The sequence below is a fragment of the Macaca fascicularis genome, chromosome 12 (genome assembly GCF_037993035.2).
Source record: "Macaca fascicularis isolate 582-1 chromosome 12, T2T-MFA8v1.1".
In the NCBI taxonomy this organism is placed as follows: domain Eukaryota; kingdom Metazoa; phylum Chordata; class Mammalia; order Primates; family Cercopithecidae; genus Macaca; species Macaca fascicularis.
In genome coordinates, this window is record NC_088386.1 from 1318464 (window position 1) to 1337112 (window position 18649).

Genomic DNA, 18649 nt, shown 5'->3' on the forward strand with positions numbered 1-18649 from the left:
TCCTGGACTTTTCTTTGTTGCGGGGTTTCTAATTATTGATTCAATTCTTCTTTCTTTTCTTTTAGCATCAGGTTGGTGAAAAAACAATTCTTTACTTGTCATAGATCTGTTCAGAATGTATATTTCTTTTTGTTTTGTTTTGTTTTGAGACAGAGTCTTACTCTGTCACCCAGGCTAGAGTGCACCTGCGTGATCTTGACTCACTGCAACCTCCACCTCTTGGGTTCAAGCGATTCTACTGCTTCAGCCTCCTGAGTACCTGGGACTACAGGCATGCACCGCCATGCATGGCTAATTTTTATATTTTTTGGTAGAGACAGGGTTTCACCATGTTGGCCAGGCTGGTCTCGAACTCTGTACTTCAAGTGATCCACCCACCTCTGCCTCCCAAAGTGCTGGGATAACAGGCATGAGCCACTGCACCCGGCCAAAGTTTATATTTCTTCTTGAGTCATTTTGGTGTTAATAGCTTGTGTTTTTCTTAAGAATGTCTCCATTTTATCTACATATCTAACCTGTTGATATACAATAATTGTCCACAGTGTTTTCTTATAATCCTTTTAAATTTCTGTAACATCAGTAGTAATGCCTCCACTCTCATTTCTAATTTTAGTAATTTCTATTTTCTCTTTTTTTCTCAGTATAGCTAAATGTTTATCAATTTTATTAGTCTTTTCATAGAATCTGTTTTTGATTGTCTTGATTTTCTCTATTATTTTTCTTATTTTTTATTCCATTTTAAATTTTTTATCTATTCGTTTATTTATTTATTTAGAGACTGAGTTATGAGACTGGTGTTTGGTATTTTTGGTAGAGACAGAGTTTCACCAAGTTGCCCAAGCTGGTCTCCAACTCCTGGGCTCAAGCAATCCACCCACTTCAGCTTCCGTAAGTGCTGGGATTACAGGTCTGAGCCACCGCACCTGGCCTCTATTGTTTTTCTATTACTATATTTAATCTGTCTCTAATTTCATCTTTTTTTTTTTTTTTTTGAGACGGAGTCTCGCTCTGTCACCCCGACTGGAGTGCAGTGGCGCGATCTCTGCTCACTGCAAGCTCTGCCTCCAGGGTTCACGCCATTCTCCTGCCTCAGCCTCCTGAGTAGCTGGGACTACAGGCGCCCGCCACCTTGCCCGGCTAGTTTTTCGTACTTTTTTAGTAGAGACAGGGTTTCACCGTGTTAGCCAGGATGGTCTCGATCTCCTGACCTCGTGATCCACCCCTCTCGGCCTCCCAAAGTGCTGGGATTACAGGCTTGAGCCACCGCGCCCGGCCTAATTTCATCTTTATTATTTTCTTCCATGTGTTAGCTTTGGGGTTAGTTTGTGCTGCTTTTTCTCGTTATTTAAGGTGTAAAATTAGGCTATTGATTTGAGAAATTCTTTTTTTTTTGTCCTTTTAAATTTTAATAAAATAGATTAATTTCATATTACATAGAGAGCAAGTCCATCCACTCATCTGTGATAAAATTTTAGAAATATTTTCTTTTTTTTTAATTATTATACTTTAAGTTCTAGGGTACATGTGCATAACGTGCAGGTTTGTTACATATGTATACTTGTGCCATGCTGGTGTGCTGCACCCATCAACTCGTCAGCACCCATCAACTCGTCATTTACATCAGGTATAACTCCCAGTGCAATCCCTCCCCCCTCCCCCCTCCCCATAATAGGCCCTGGTGTGTGATGTTCCCCTTCCCAAGTCCAGGTGGTCTCATTGTTCAGTTCCCACCTATGAGTGAGAACATGCGGTGTTTGGTTTTCTGTTCTTGCCATGGTTTGCTGAGAATGATGGTTTCCAGCTGCATCCATGTCCCTACAAAGGACATAAACTCATCCTTTTTTATGGCTGCATAGTATTCCATGGTGTATATGTGCCACATTTTCTTAATCCAGTCTGTCACTGATGGACATTTGGGTTGATACCAAGTCTTTGCTATTGTGAATAGTGCCACAATGAACATACGTGTACATGTGGCTTTATAGCAGCATGATTTATAATCCTTTGGGTATATACCCAGTAATGGGATGGCTGGGTCATATGGTACTTCTAGTTCTAGATCCTTGAGGAATCGCCATACTGTTTTCCATAATGGTTGAACTAGTTTACAATCCCACCAACAGTGTAAAAGTGTTCCTATTTCTCCACATCCTCTCCAGCACCTGTTGTTTCCTGACTTTTTAATGATCGCCATTTGTACTGGTGTGAGATGGTATCTCATTGTGGTTTTGATTTGCATTTCTCTGATGGCCAGTGATGATGAGCATTTTTTCATGTGTCTGTTGGCTGTATGCATGTCTTCTTTTGAGAAATGTCTGTTCATATCCTTTGCCCACTTTTTGATGGGATTGTTTTTTTCTTGTAAATTTGTTTGAGTTCTTTGTAGGTTCTGGATATTAGCCCTTTGTCTGATGAGTAGATTGCAAAAATTTTCTCCCATTCTGTAGGTTGCCTGTTCACTCTGATGGTAGTTTCTTTTGCTGTGTAGAAGCTCTTGAGTTTAATTAGATCCCATTTGTCAATTTTGGCTTTTGTTGCCATTGCTTTTGGTGTTTTAGACATGAAGTCCTTGCCCATGCCTATGTCCTGAATGGTATTACCTAGGTTTTCTTCTAGGGTTTTTATGGTATTAGGTCTAACATTTAAGTCTCTAATCTATCTTGAATTAATTTTCGTATAAGGAGTAAGGAAAGGATCCAGTGTCAGCTTTCTACTTATGGCTAGCCAATTTTCCCAGCACCATTTATTAAATAGGGAATCCTTTCCCCATTTCTTGTTTTTCTCAGGTTTATCAAAGATCAGATGGCTGTAGATGTGTAGTATTATTTCTGAGGACTCTGTTCTGTTCCATTGGTCTATATCTCTGTTTTGGTACTTGTACCATGCTGTTTTGGTTACTGTAGCCTTGTAGTATAGTTTGAAGTCAGGTAGCATGATGCCTCCAGTTTTGTTATTTTGACTTAGGATTGTCTTGGCAATGCAGGCTCTTTTTTGGTTCCATATGAACTTTAAAGCAGTTTTTTCCAATTCTGTGAAGAAACTCATTGGTAGCTTGATGGGGATGGCATTGAATCTATAAATTACCTTGGGCAGTATGACCATTTTCACGATATTGATTCTTCCTATCCATGAGCATGGTATGTTCTTCCATTTGTTTGTGTCCTCTTTTATTTCACTGAGCAGTGGTTTGTAGTTCTCCTTGAAGAGGGCCTTCACATCCCTTGTAAGTTGGATTCCTAGGTATTTTATTCTCTTTGAAGCAATTGTGAATGGAATTTCATTCATGATTTGGCTCTCTGTTTGTCTGTTACTGGTGTATAAGAATGCTTGTGATTTTTGCACATTAATTTTGTATCCTGAGACTTTGCTGAAGTTGCTTATTGGCTTAAGGAGATTTTGGGCTGAGATGATGGGTTTTTCTAAATATACAATCATGTCTTCTGCAAACAGGGACAATTTGACTTCTTCTTTTCCTAACTGAATACCCTTGATTTCTTTCTCTTGCCTGATTGCCCTAGCCAGAACTTCCAACACACTGTTGAATAGGAGTGGTGAGAGAAGGCATCCCTGTCTTGTGCCAGTTTTCAAAGGGAATGCTTCCAGTTTTTGCCCATTCAGTATGATATTGGCTGTGGGTTTATCATAAATAGCTCTTATTATTTTGAGATATGTTCCATCAATACTGAATTTATTGAGAGTTTTTAGCATGAAGGGCTGTTGAATTTTGTCAAAGGCCTTTTCTGCATCTATTGAGATAATCATGTGGTTTTTGTCTTTGGTTCTGTTTATATGCTGGATTATGTTTATTGATTTGCATATGTTGAACCAGCCTTGCATCCCAGGGATGAAGCCCACTTGATCATGGTGGATAAGCTTTTTGATGTGCTGCTGGATTCGGCTTGCCAGTATTTTATTGAGGATTTTTGCATCGATGTTCATCAGGGATATTGGTCTAAAATTCTCTTTTTTTGTTGTGTCTCTGCCAGGCTTTGGTATCAGGATGATGTTGGCCTCATAAAATGAGTTAGGGAGGATTCCCTCTTTTTCTATTGATTGGAATAGTTTCAGAAGGAATGGTACCAGCTCTGCCTTGTACCTCTGGTAGAATTCAGCTGTGAATCCTTCTAGTCCTGGACTTTTTTTGGTTGGTAGGCTATTAATTATTGCTTCAATTTCAGAGCCTGCTATTGGTCTATTCAGGGATTCAACTTCTTCCTGGTTTAGTCTTGGGAGAGTGTAAGTGTCCAGGAAATTATCCATTTCTTCTAGATTTTCTAGTTTATTTGCGTGGAGGTGTTTATAGTATTCTCTGATGGTAGTTTGTATTTCTGTGGGGTTGGTGGTGATATCCCCTTTATCATTTTTTATTGCATCTATTTGATTCTTCTCTCTTTTCTTTATTAGTCTTGCTAGCGGTCTATCAATTTTGTTGATCTTTTCAAAAACCAACTCCTGGATTCATTGATTTTTTGGAGGGTTTTTTGTGTCTCTATCTCCTTCAGTTCTGCTCTGATCTTAGTTATTTCTTGCCTTCTGCTAGCTTTTGAATGTATTTGCTCTTGCTTCTCTAGTTCTTTTAATTGTGATGTTAGAGTGTCAATTTTAGATCTTTCCAGCTTTCTCTTGTGGGCATTTAGTGCTATAAATTTCCCTCTACACACTGCTTTAAATGTGTCCCAGAGATTCTGGTATGTTGTGTCTTTATTCTCATTGGTTTCAAAGAGCATCTTTATTTCTGCCTTCGTTTCGGTATGTACCCAGTAGTCATTCAGGAGCAGGTTGTTCGGTTTCCATGTAGTTGAGTGGTTTTGATTGAGTTTCTTAGTCCTGAGTTCTAGTTTGATTGCACTGTGGTCTGAGAGACAGTTTGTTATAATTTCTGTTCTTTTACATTTGCTGAGGAGTGCTTTATTTCCAAGTATGTGGTCAATTTTGGAATAAGTGTGATGTGGTGCTGAGAAGAATGTATATTCTGTTGATTTGGGGTGGAGACTTCTGTAGATGTCTATTAGGTCTGCTTGGTGCAGAGATGAGTTCAACTCCTGGATATCCTTGTTAACTTTCTGTCTCGTTGATCTGTCTAATGTTGACAGTGGGGTGTTGAAGTCTCCCATTATTATTGTATGGGAGTCTAAGTCTCTTTGTAAGAGAAATTCTTTTTTAATGTAGGCTTTTACAACTAGAAAGTTCCCTCTCAGCATAGCCTTCACTGCATCCATAAGTTTTGATAGGTTGTGTTTTTGTTTTCATTCATCTCACAGTATTTTCTAATTTTGTGATTTCTTCTTTTCTTTTCTGTGAAATCTTATGATTTCTTCTTTGACTCACTGGCTGTTTAATATTATATTAATTTCCACATATTTGTGAATTTTCCAGTGTTGCTATTGATGTCTAGTTTCATTACATTGCAGTCAGAAAAGATACTTGTATGAATTCAGTCTTTTAAAATTTACTGGCCAGGCACGGTGGCTCATGCTCGTAATTCCAGCACTTCGGGAGGCTGAGGCAGGCGGATCACTTGAGGTCAGGAGTTTGAGACCAGCCTGACCAACCTGGTGAAACCCCGTCTCTACTAAAAACACAAAATTAGCTGGGTGTGGTGGTGCGTGCCTATAATCCCAGCTACTCAGGAGGCTAAGGCAGGAGAATTGCTTGAGCCTGGGAGGCAGAAGTTGCAGTGAGCCAAGATCATGCCATTGCACTCCAGCCTGGGTAACATGAGTGAAACTCCATCTCAAAAAAAAAAAAAATTATTTACTGAAATTTGTTTTCTGGTCTCACTTATGGTCTCTTCTGGAGAATGTTCCATATGTACTTGAGAAGCATGTGTATTCTGTTGTGGTTTGGTTTAGTGTCCTGTATGTGTCTGTTAGTTTTAATTGGTTTATGGTATTGTTCAAGACCTCTATTTCCTCATTGGCCTTATGTCCATTTATTATTGAAAGGGTGTTGAAGTCTCCAAATATTATTGCAGAACTGTCTCTTTCTCACATGATTTCTGTCGATTTTTGTTGCTCAGTTGGTAGGTACCTATGTTTGTACTTGTTATATCTTCTTGATGAACTGACTTTTTAATCAATCTATAATGTATTTCTTTGTTTTTACAGCAGTTTGCAACGTAAAATCTATTTTCTCTGGTGCTGGTATAGATACTCCAGCTCTCTTTTGGTTATTATTTGCATGGGATAATTTTTCCATTCAGTTTTGAAGTACGGTTTTCGCAGATACAGAATTCTTGCTGAACATTTTTTTTCTTTCCCTCTTTTATATGTGTCATCTCACTGCCTCTGGCCTTCTTGGTTTCTGAGGAGAAATCAGCTGTTAATCTTATTCAGAATCCCTGGTACACGGTGAATTACTTCTCTGTTGTTGATTTCAAGATTCACTTTTTGTCTTTGGTTTCAGCTATTTTATTCCAATGTGTGTCAGTGTGAGTCTTTATGTTTATCCACCATTGAGTTCACTGAGCTTCTTGGATGTGTAGATTCATGTACTTTATCAAATTTAGGAATTTTCAGCAATTATTTCTTCAAAAAGTCTTTCTAATTTTTTTCTTTCTTTTTTTTTTTTTTTTTTTTTTTTTGAGATGGAGTTTCGCTCTTGTTGCCCAGGCTGTAGTGCAGTGGTGCCATCTTGGCTCACCACAACCTCCACCTCCTAAGTTCAAGCGATTCTCATGTCTCAGCCTCCCAAGTAGCTGGGATTACAGGCATGCGCCACCAGCCCCGGCTAATTTTTTTTCTATATTTAGTAGAGATGGAGTTCCTCCATGTTGGTGAGCCTGGTCTCAAACTTCTGACCTCAGGTGATCTGCCCCCCTTCACCTCCCAAAGTGCTGGGATTACAGGTGTGAGCCACCGCATCTGGCCTTTCTCTCTTTCTTTTGAGATTCCATTATGGGTGTGTTGGTGTGCTTGATGGTGCCCTAGGTTCTATTAATTTTCTTCATGCTTCTTTCCTTCATATTGGAAAATGTCAATTGGCCATCCACAGAAAAAAAGAATCCACTGATTCTTTTTTCTGCCTACTGAGACATGTTGTAACATTGAATTTTAGTTACTGTACTTTTCAACTCCAGAACTTTTACCTGTTTTTTTAATACTTTCTCTTTATTGGTATTCCATCTGATGAGACATCATTCTTTTGGTTCCTTTAGTGGTTTTTGTTTCACTTAGCTCTTTAAGCATATTTAAAACAGTTGATTAGAGTCTTTGTCTAGTAAGACCCTGTGCTTTCTCAGGGACGGTTTTTGTTCATTTCTTTTCTTTCTGTGAGTGGGCCATACTTTTTTTTTTTTTTTGAGACGGAGTCTTGCTGTGTCGCCCAGGCTAGAGTGGAGTAGCGCAATCTCAGCTTAGTGCAAGCATCGCCTCCTGGGTTCACACCATTCTCCTGCCTCAGCCTCCCAAGTAACTGGGACTACAGGCGCCCGCCACCACGCCCGGCTAATTTTTTATATTTTTAGTAGAGATGGGGTTTCACCATGTTAGCCAGGATGGTCTCAATCTCCTGACCTCGTGACCCACCTGCCTCAGCCTCCCAAAGTGCTGGGATTACAGGTGGGAGCCACTGCACCTGGCCACTTTCTTGTTTCTTTGTATCATAATTTTTTGTTGAAAACTGGGCATCTTGAATATTATAATGTGGCAACACAGTGGCTGCATATATGTTGCTGACAGTATTTCATGGCCTGGATGTACAGCAACTTGTTTAATCATTCACCTGTTGGAGGACATCTAGATGGTTTCCAGGTTTAGGCTATTATAAATAATATGTTTAATAACATATGTTTTCTTTTGTCTAGGGTAAATACCCAAAAGTACAATTGTTGGGTCATATGATAGTTGTCTGTTTAGTTTTATAAGAATCTGCCACATTATTTTCCAGAGGGCTATACCATTTTACCTTCCCACCAGTAATGTTTGCATGATCCAGTTTCCCAGCATTCTTATCAGCATTTTTTTTTTTTTTTTTGCTATTTTTAAATTTTTACCATAATAGCAATCGCGGTGTAGTGATAACTCATTTTGGAAATGGTTGGGTTCTAAGGGGCAATAATGTAGAAAATATTTTCATGTGCATATTTGCCATTGGTGCAACAGTTTAGGTGAACTGCCTTTTCTATTCTTGTATCCATTTTCTAACTGGATAGCCTTTTCCTTTTCTCTGCCCAAACAATTGAGAGGTAAGGCATTTTTTTAATGTTGATCTTTGAGAGACAGAATGTATATGTGTCTGTGTATTATATATATTCATATTCCAGATATTAGTCCTTTGTTGAGTATGCGGTTTACTAACATTATCACCCAGTCTGTAGCTTGTTTTTTCATATTCTTACCAGGGTCTTCACAGAACAAATTTTTAAATGTTGTTGAAGTCTAGTTAATCAATTTTTTCCATTTATGGATGTGCTTTTGGCGTCATGTCTAAAAACTCTTCAGTGACCCCTAAGTCTCAACGATTTTCTTGTTTTTTCTAAAGTTTTATCATTGTACTTTTCACATTTAAGTTTGTGATTAATTTCCAGTTACATTTTTTTGACTTTTTTTAGGTTCAGGGGTACATGTGAAGGTTTGTTATAAGGGAAAATTGCGTGTTATAAGGGTTTGGTGTATAGATTATTTTGTCACCCAGGTAATAAGTATAATACTGGATGGGTAGTTTTTCAGTCCTCACCCTCCTCCTGCCCTCCACCCTCAGGGAGGCCCCAGAATCTGTTGTTGTCTTCTTTGTGTCCATATGTACTCAATCTTTAGCTCCCACTTATGACAACATGTGGTGTTTGGTTGTCTGTTCCTGTGTCAGTTTCCCTAGCATAAAGGCCTCCCGTGGCAACCATGTTGCTGCAAAAGGGAATGATCTCATTCTTTCTTATGGTTGCATAAGTTGTGGGATTTAGGTGAAGTTTCTTTTCTTTTCTTTTCTTTTTTTTTTTTTTTCTGCCTGTGGATACTGTTGGACCACTTGTTGAAAAGAGTTATTATTCCTCATTGAATTACTTTTGCACCTTTGCCAAAAATCAGTTGGATATACTTATGCCTGTTTCTAGGCTCTCTGTTTGGTACTGTTGACACATGTGTCTATGCTTCCACCAGTGCCACACTGTCTTGATCTTCATAGCTATGTACTGAGCATTCATGTTGATTAGATGGAGTCCTTCCACTGTATTTCTTTTTTTTAACATTGTTTTACCCGTTCCATGGCTACCTCCTTCCAAAAGTAAATATTAAAATAAATTTGTCTTGTCTATAAATGCTTTGCTGAGAATCTTCATGAGACTGCAGAAAACTTATAAGTTAATTTATGGAAAACTGTCATCTTTATTATGTTTTGTCTCCCAACACAAGAATACAGGTATATCTTTTCATTTATTTAGGTTTTCTTTATCTTCTTTTGTCAGAATTTTGTAATTTTCTGCATGCAGATCCTATGCATTTTTTAAATGTGTACTTTTGTATTTAATTTTCCTAGGAACTACTACAAATACTGTGTTTTAAATTTCGTTTTCCACAAGTTGATTTTTAGTATATGTGTTGATACTGTATCCTGTGACTCTGCTGAATTCATTTGTTAGTTCAAAGGTAGTTGTTTTTTATAAATTATTTGAAACTATCTATGTAAGCAACCATATCACCTGAAAATGGGAGGGGGAGTTATTTCTTCTTTTCTAGTGTGTATTCTTTTGATTTCTTTTCTTCCAGCCTCTGCCTGCTGCCCAATTCTAAAGTCACTTCCAAATTTGTAGGTGTTTGTTATAGCTGTATCCCACTTCCAGGTACTAAGGTTTGTGTAGTGATTATACAACAATACAGGTGCTACAGTGATATCAACAAAATACTGTTAACAGAGAGGAGGAGGTGGGTAATTCTGTGTAGATGGAACATTAGGAAAGACTTTGCATAAAATGAGACACTTTCCTAAGAATGGATAACGTTTCAGCAGGGAAACGTAGTTCAAATAGAGGGGATAGCAACATCACTGCAACCTCTGCCTCCCGGGTTCACACCATTCTCCTGCCTCAGCCTCCCGAGCGACTGGGACCACAGGCACCTGCCACCACGCCTGGCTAATTTTTTGTATTTTTAGTAGAGACAGGAGTTCACCGTGTTAGCCAGGATGGTCTCAATCTCCTGACCTTGTATGGTAGTATGAAAATTCATAGAGTATCAGGGAAGTAGCGAGCAGGTGCCTGGTGGTAGAGAAATGGATGGCAAGAGTTGTTACAGTAGTCGGAAAACAATATTTGAAGAACTCTGGGCTCCCTGCCAATAGACCTTGACTTTATAAGCAGCAGGCAGCCTTTTTAACATAAAATGGCATGATAAATTTTTAACATGGTTTTTAACATAAAAATGGCATGATAAATTTTTAACATGGTTTTTAACATAAAAATGGCATGACAAATTTTCTGTAGAACAAGAAGGAAAGACTTAGAGAATGTTTAAGTAACACCTATGAGAAGTGACCTGAGAAAACATTTTGTCAAAAGGCATTCAGTTGGCCCTTAAACCATGCAGGGGTTAGGGGTACCAACCACCCACACAGTCGAAAATCCATTTATAAATTTTTTTTTTTTTTTTTTTTTTTTGAGATGGAGTCTTGCTCTGTTCCCCAGGCTGGAGTGCAGTGGCATGATCTCAGCTCACTGCAACCCCCACCTCCTGGGTTCAAGCAATTCTCCTGCCTCAGCCTCCCTAGTAGCTGGGATTACAGGTGCACGCCACCACGCCTGGCTAATTTTTGTATTCTTAGTAGAGACAGGATTTCACCATGTTCACCAGGCTGGTCTCAAACTCCTGAGCTCAGGTGATCCGCCTGCCTCGGCCTCCCAAAGTTCTGGGATTATAGGTGTGAGCCACCGTGCTCAGCGTCATGTATAATTTTTGTCTCCTGAAAAACTTAACTATTAATAGCCTACTGTTGACCAGAAGCCTTGTTAATAACATAAACAGTCTAACACTTATTTTGTATGTTGTAAGATATTATAAGTAGTATATATAGTATTGTTGCAATAAAGTAAGCTAGAGAAAGAGAACATGTTAAGAAAATCAGAGGGAAGAGAAAATATATTTACTATTTGTTCACTGGAAGTGGATTGTGATAAAGGTCTTCATCCTCATCATCTTCACATTCCATAGGCTAAGGAGGAGGAAGGAGAGGAGCAATTGGTCTTGTTGTCTCAGAAGTGGCAGAGGTGGAAGAAAATCCATGTATAAGTAAACCCATGCAGTTCAAACCCACGTGGTGTAAGAGTCAACTCTAGTCACAAGCTTAAGTGGCTATTAAAAAAAATAAAATGTGATGTGACCTGCATGAATACATGTGCAGGGTCCAGTTTCCCTTTAACCAGGATTAAAGTAGATTCTGAGAGAATTCCAAGCCTAAGATTCTTTGATTGTAAAAGGTTTGGAGGCCTAGAGATAATTTCTGATAGTTTAATAGAAAATAGAGATTATATACTAGTTGAGCATATTTGACTAGTTGAGTCAAATATGGTTTGGTAGTTTCTCTTTTTTTTTTTTTTTTTTTTTTTTCAGACAGTGTTGCTCTGTCGCCCAGGCTGGAGTGCAGTGGCGTGATACTGGCTGACTGCAAGCTCTGCTTCCCAGGTTCACACCATTCTCCTGCATCAGCCTCCCGAGTAGCTGGGACTACAGGAGCCCACCACCAAGCCCAGTTAATTTTTTGTATTTTTAGTAGAGACAGGTTTCACCATGTTAGCCAGGATGGTCTCGATCTCCTGACCTCGTGATCCACCCGCCTCGGCTTCCCAAAGTGGTGGGATTACAGGCGTGAGCCCCTGCGCCCAGCCGGTTTGGTAGTTTCTACTAGTTTCAACTACTCAGATATACATAAGCCACATTTTTGTGTAAACACAAAAGGATAAACTCCAGGTATAATTCTGAAAAAAGTATGAAAAGAAGCAAGTAATAATGTGGTGTAACATGCAAGGGTTAGAACAGCAGGAATAATAGCACATATATTGAGTGAATAAGAGCACTAGGTCACTGTTCTCGAAGCAGTCACTGGACTACAGTGGACTTTTAATTTTGGAAGTGTGTTAATTTCTAAATAGACTAGGATTTCCTTTTTAAGAAAATTAATAGAATTACCTTTCTATTACTGATTTATAGTTTAATTCCATTGTGATCGGAGAAACATACTTTGTATGATTTCATACTTTCAAACTTTTTTTTATTATTTCATTATTATGATTATCACCAAGGATATAGCCTCTCTTGGTGAATGTTCCATGTGCACTTGAAAATAATGGGTATTGTGCTATTGTTGGATGGATAGTCTACAAATGTCAGTTACTTCCAGTTGGTTGATGGTGTTGCCCACTTTGTCTGTTATCTTGTTTTTGTCTATTTGTTCTATTGATTACTGTGATAAAAGTGTTGAAGTTTCCAATCAGCAATAGATCATTGTGAGTTTTCCATTTCTCCTTTAAATTAAATTAAATTTTTGCTTCATATATTTTGAATGTCTGTGGTTAGATGCAGGGACACCTAGGATTATATGTCTTCTTGGTGGATTCACTCTTATTATGTTATGTTCTTCTGTGTCCCTGGTAACTTTCCTTGCTCTGAAATTGCTTTTGTCTGATATTACTAGAGCCATTCACATTTTCTTTTTGATTAGTATTTGTTTGTCATGGTTTTTCACCCTTTTACTTTTTACCTGCTTTTACCATTATTTTGAAAGTCGGTTTCTTGTAGATAGCATACTGTTAGTTGTTGTTTTTCCCTTAATTATTTTAATATTTGTTTTTCTGATTATGTGCTTTGAGTATTCAAACTTAATAAACGTACTGATGTGTTTGGATTTGGGTTTACCATATTATCATTCATTTTCCGTTCTCTGATTTTCATTGCTCTGTGTCCTTTTGGATTATTTAGGTATTTTTTCATTTTCCATTTCAACTTATTGAGCTTTTAACTATATTTCTTTGTATAGTTTTTTTTTAGTAATTCTAGGAATTAATATACATCCATAACATTTCCATCTAGTTAGAATTAGTATTTTCCCACTTTGAGTGGAAGGAACGTAGACATCTTCCATCCCATAGGTTCCTTTAACCTCCTCCTTTATGTTGTTGTTATCATGTATATTATATCTGCATACATTGAAAACCTCATTAGATAATTAGATAATACTATAACTTTGTGTTTAACTGTCAAATATTTTTTAAAACTTAAGAGGAGAAAAATAATGTGTTATATTTACCCAGCTTCTTACTATTTCTGTTGCTCTTCCTTCATTTCTGAAGTTCGAAGTTTCCCTCTGGTATCATTTTCCTTTTGTATAAAGATCTTCCTTTAACATTTCTTTAGAACAGGTATACTGGCTATGACTTCTCTTGGTTTTTCTCCATGTGATAATGTTCTCACTTTATCTTCAGTCCTGAATATACTTTTGCTGGATATAGATTTTTGGGTTGACAGTGATTTAGCACTTTACAAATATTTTTCCACTTCTTTCTGGCCTCCTTGAAAAATCTGCATGCGAATGAATATTCCCCTATGCATGATCTGTTGTGGTTTCTAGCTGCTTTAAGGTTTGTTCATTGTCTCTAATTTTCAGCAGTTGATGATGTCTCTGGGCATTGATTTCCTTGGATTTTTTAGCTTGCAGTTTGCTGAGCTCTTGGGTCTGTAAGTTAATGTTTTGAATCATATTTGGGATGCTTTCAGAAATTATTCTTGATATTGTTCTGCGCTCCACTCTCTCCTCCTTCTGGAACTCTGATGACAGAGTGTTAGACCTTTGTTGTTGTCACACAGGTCCCTGAAGTTCTATTGGGGATTTTTTTCCCCCAACCTTTTCTCTCTGTTCTTCAACTGGATAATTTCTGTTGAGCTATTTACATGCTTACTGATTCTTTCCTTTTTCATCTCATTTTATAATTGCACTCTGCCCCTGGATTTTATTTTAGTTATTCTATTTTTCAGTACTAACATCTCCATTTTATTCTTTTATCTATTTATCTGCTATTATTTTTCATTCATGTCAAAAGTGTTCACTCTTACTTCTTAGAGCATGGTGATGTAAGAGCTGCTTTAAAGTCTTTTTCTGATAATTCCAACAACTGTGTCATGTTGGTGTTGCCATTGTTGACTATCTTTTCCCTTAAAAGTTATTGAGATTTCATAGTTCTTTGTATGTCAGGTAATTTTGGATTGTATCCTGGGCATCTTAAATACTATGTTATGAGACTCTGGGCCTTGTTTAGTTCCTATGGAGAATAATGATTATTAAATTTGTTAAGCAGTTGACCCAGTTAAGTTCCGCCTGCAAGTTCTTACTGGTCTTCAGGGGTGGTTTCTTATGTCAGTTCAGGTTTTAAGATGTTTTCAGTGCCATTTGGATAATGTGGATCACCCAGTGGCCCCTGTGGGGCCTGGAACGTGTTCTACCCCATGGTTCAGTTCTCAAAGACTCGTATATGCTGTTCGGGGTCAGATCCATTCATACAGCTTGGGGTTAAGTCTTGGAGGTCATCCACAACATTATGGGATCTTCTTCTTGAGACCCTTCCTCTTGGCATCCTCCCAGGCACCTCCTGGTGTCTAGGAACCCTCCATTCCTAGTTTCCTTGATGGAAAGCTGGGGCTTTCATTTTCCCTCTCTGCCATATGAAACCAAGCGGCAATGGTGTCTGCCTCAAAACCAAGTGGCAGGGAGACAGAGATAGAAAAAAGAAACAGGGATTCTCTCCCATGCGTTGGTACCACAGTTCCTCTGGCCAGAGAGGATTCCTGTCCCTCAGAAGTTTAGATGTCTGCATGACCACCACTGCCATTACCATAATGAGACTGCCTAGGGGAATAGGGTGGGAGAAATCATCACTAAAATACACATCCCTCAGCCCTCATGCCCTTAAGGACCCTTTTCCCTCTCTTCAGATCTGAGAGGGCTTCTTTTGGAGTCCTTTATGTCCAGTTTCAAGCTGGTATTGAGTTCAGACCAGGGCACACCACAGGAACAACAAAACAAGAAACTCACCACAGGATCAGTGTTACTTTGACTTCTGGTTTCCTTCCCGTCTACCTGCTGCTGTTTGCCTCTAGAGTCCTCAGACTATAAACTCTCTGGAGCCAGGGTTTTTAGTTGTGTTCAAATGGATGGGGTGAAGCGTGCTACTCCATCTTTATCACTGTTTGTATATTGATGTTTCTGGAAATCACTAAAAGAATTTTCTAAGCACTGTTTGCTTAATAGTATGAGGAATACAAAAGCAAAAAGTAAAGGAACAAGCATTTATTTGAATACATACCACAATTTTTAAGTTAATACAAGAACTTCATAAGGTAGAAAAAAAATCAAGAGGGGCCAGGTTTATCTCTGGACAATGAGATGATACAGAAAAGGCTCACATCCCTGGTCGTCCCAAAGCCACAGCCAACAGTGGGTCCTTACTGTCTGAAGGGCAGTGTCTGTTTCATAATTAGGAGATGTCACGGATTTCGTGAGTTATATTTTAATGAAGCATTCCAAAAAGACTATGCCTTAAACTAACAGTTGTGCTTTTGGGGAAATATCAGGCTGTGTGACTGACCAGCTCAGGGAGAGTTGGGAGTCTGAAGACCTTCTCCACAATCCTGACTTCACCCATGGAATGACAGCCTATCCATGTGGCCAGATAGGTTGCCCACTGCAGACTCCAGGTGAAGTTTTTCTTGTGAGTTTTGATGTGAAAGTACCTCCTGGAGCTGTGCATATTTTGGTTGTGTGCTCCATTCCCAAGGAAAAGTCCTCAGCAATTAGAAAAACTGCAGGGTAGCAATGACAGCTGTCATTTCTTTTCTTCATTTGCCCTCTGCCTCTTTCCTCCTCTTCCAGTGCTGGAGAAAGACGATCATTACCTCTCCAGAGTCTTTGAATCTCCGTAGAAGAAGCTGTCCACTCTCCCAGAGTGCTCCAACGGGACTGAACCACATGGGCTGGCCAGAGCACATACCTGGCACTGGTGAGTTATGCGCCTCTCTCTTTTGCTATGTACTCTGGATCTTGGCATGAAGGACAAGAAGTGAGTGCTGTTGGCAGCTGTATCCACTTGCCTGGCAGAAGTAGCTTGATGGTGAGAGAGATAAACAATTGTCCCCTTCCTTCAGTTAGGGAGGAGTGCCTACTATCCAAAGAAAGGGAATTTTTGGCCAGGAACAGTGGCTCATGCCTGTGATCCCAGCACTTTGGGAGGCTGAAGCAGGCGGATCACTTGAGGTCAGGAGCTCAAGACCAGCCTGGGCAACATGGTGAAACCCCGTCTCTACTAAAAATACAGGCCAGGTGTGGTGGCTCACACCTATAATCCCAGCACTTTGGGAGGCCAAGGGAGGTGGACCATCTGAGGTCGGGAGTTTGAGACCAGCCTGACCATCATGGAGAAACCCCATCTCTGCTAAAAATACAAAATTAGCCGGGCGTGGTGGTGCATGCCTGTAATCTCAGCTACTTGGGAGGCTGAGGCAAGAGAATCGCTTGAACCTCGCTAAAGGTTGCAGTGAGCCGAGATCACACCATTGCACTCCAGCCAGGGCAACAAGAGCGAAACTCTGTCTCAAAAACAAAACAAAACAAAAAAATTAGCTCAGTGTGGTGGTGCATGCCTGTAATCTCAGCTACTCTGAGGGATGAGGCAGGAGAATCGCTCGAATCTGAGAGGCAGAGGTTGTAGTGAGCTGAGATCATGCCACTGCACTCCAGCCTGGGCGACAGTGATACTCCACCTCAAAAAAATGAAAAAGGAATTCCTAGAGTCCCCCAGCTTGGCTCCATCAGTTAATTCTGAGGAGGACTACGGACTGTCCCTTCGTCTCCTAGTAGGATATATAACTTCAAGGAGACAGAATCATGTAGAGAGCTGTCTCCAATCAGCTGATGGAACTTGGGTGCTTCCCCTTCTGATGAATAATGGCCTCTTCCTTGAGTTTTATGGCAGCCTCTATGAGTCCGTTTCTCCGAACTGTAGCAAATAGCTTCAAATCACATATCTGTCCACAAAAGGCCTGGCTTTCTGTGTTAGAAGGGAACTGGGCCACAGGTGAGAGCCAGGATGGGGCCTCTTTATGTGTGACAGCTACCTTGGTCACACCCAACCCAGCGGGGCTGGACATGCTGAGTGCGGCTCAAGGCACATCTGTCTTCCAGTGGAAGGACAGATGTGGGGTCTCAAGTCTTGAGCGGGTGCAGATTGTGTTCGGTGGTGACTTTACAGTCTAAAAGCTCATGGCTGCTGGAGGGAGGGGCCAAATCTGGTGTTGAAGAAAGTGAAACAAGGGCAAAGCCTTAAGAGAGTTAGAAAAACAAAACAGCCACACCTGTCAAACGCGTGCTTTGTCCAGGCTTGGGAGGAGCGGGCTGGCAGTGGAGGCTGTTGGTAGTCAGGTCCTGTCAGTGCCGAAGACCCATAGAAAGGCAGTGCGGTGAGGCAGAGGATGACGGTGCGTGGCGCCCATAGAAAGGCAGTGCGGTGAGGCAGAGGATGACGGTGCGTGGCGGTCGGCCCCGAATGCTGGAGTTTGGCATGTGTCTTTCTAAGGAATCAGCTCTGATGCAGACTCTGAGTTGAGCTCTGAGTCTGACTCAGCACATTGGAGGTGCTGGTCCCAAGGGAGCTGGCTGCTCAGATTAGCTGGTGGATGTGGTGGCTGCCTGTCAGCAGATGGATGTATTTAGGCTGCACCGTGAAGTGGAGCTTTATTCTTCCCCACATACAGTCATGATCTTAAACTCACAAGCAAAGTTATGAAAAGGTGTTTGACAACTGTTGAACAAACTCTCCCAATTTCTTGCATGAGCCCTTCATTAAGTCATAGAGTTATTTAGAATCTTGTGAAAGGGACAGTAACCAGGGAGAGGAATCTTTTTTCCAGAGAGAATCCTCAAAGCTGATTTTGGCCTTTCAAGTCAATACCTCCTTGCAATTCAGAGCTTCATGATCATGTTGTCCTATTATTTCAGTGTCACTTGAAATAATTGGCAGATGAGCTCATTGCAGAAGAAATTTTAAAACCTTCATGCTACCAGTGACATCCAGCACGTCTGCACACCAAGGGCACTGCTCTGGAGGTCAGAAGTCAGGGCTCTAGCCACACTTCCTCCTAGGGTGAGAAATTGAGCACATCCCTCGATTTCCCTCTATCTCAGGTTCCTTTTTTCTTTCTTTTTTTCTCAGAAATTCTGCAAGAAAGTAATCAGATTCCTTTTTCTTCAAAAAAGGAGCGATAGCTCCTGTTTTCCTGTGTCGTAAGGATAATGGGAGGGACTAGCCTGGAGTTGAGCTTAGGAAAGCTTTCTTTTCTTAATTACTGCTTCCACTTGCAACTGATCTGTGCCTGACTTCGTCGGATTTCTCCTTTACAGAGATGATATTTCTAGTTTCTATCCCTGGAACTTCTCATCATTCTCATTTTTTTGATCCATTTTCTACCCAGTTCTGTGAGAATTTCTCAATTTCATCTTCTGCTTTGTTTTCCTGGTTTTTTTTTTTCTCACCTGTGTTCATTGCCTTCACTAGCAGTTTGTGATCCAGTGATCATGTTTTTAATCTGCAACAATCCTTCCAATGTCCTTTGAAACCACGAAGAACAGAAAATCAGGATTTTTGTGAAGTGTTCTCGTTATTTCCAAATTTCAGTTCATT

At 39.9% G+C, this 18649-nt stretch overlaps 1 protein-coding gene across 7 annotated transcripts in view; it reads left to right on the forward strand.

The window, feature by feature from the left end:
* Positions 1 to 18649, forward strand: part of ARHGEF4 (Rho guanine nucleotide exchange factor 4) — a 212053-nt gene that overhangs the window by 95905 nt on the left and 97499 nt on the right. For all 7 annotated transcript variants that reach the window (XR_012421003.1, XM_005572808.5, XM_045366850.3 and 4 more), the window contains one exon: positions 15847 to 15973. Coding sequence is in view for 4 of the 7 variants with exons in the window: in XM_005572808.5 (XP_005572865.3) it covers positions 15847 to 15973 (127 nt within the window). In the remaining 3 variants the exon portion in view is untranslated. The remainder of the gene's footprint in view (positions 1 to 15846; positions 15974 to 18649) is intronic.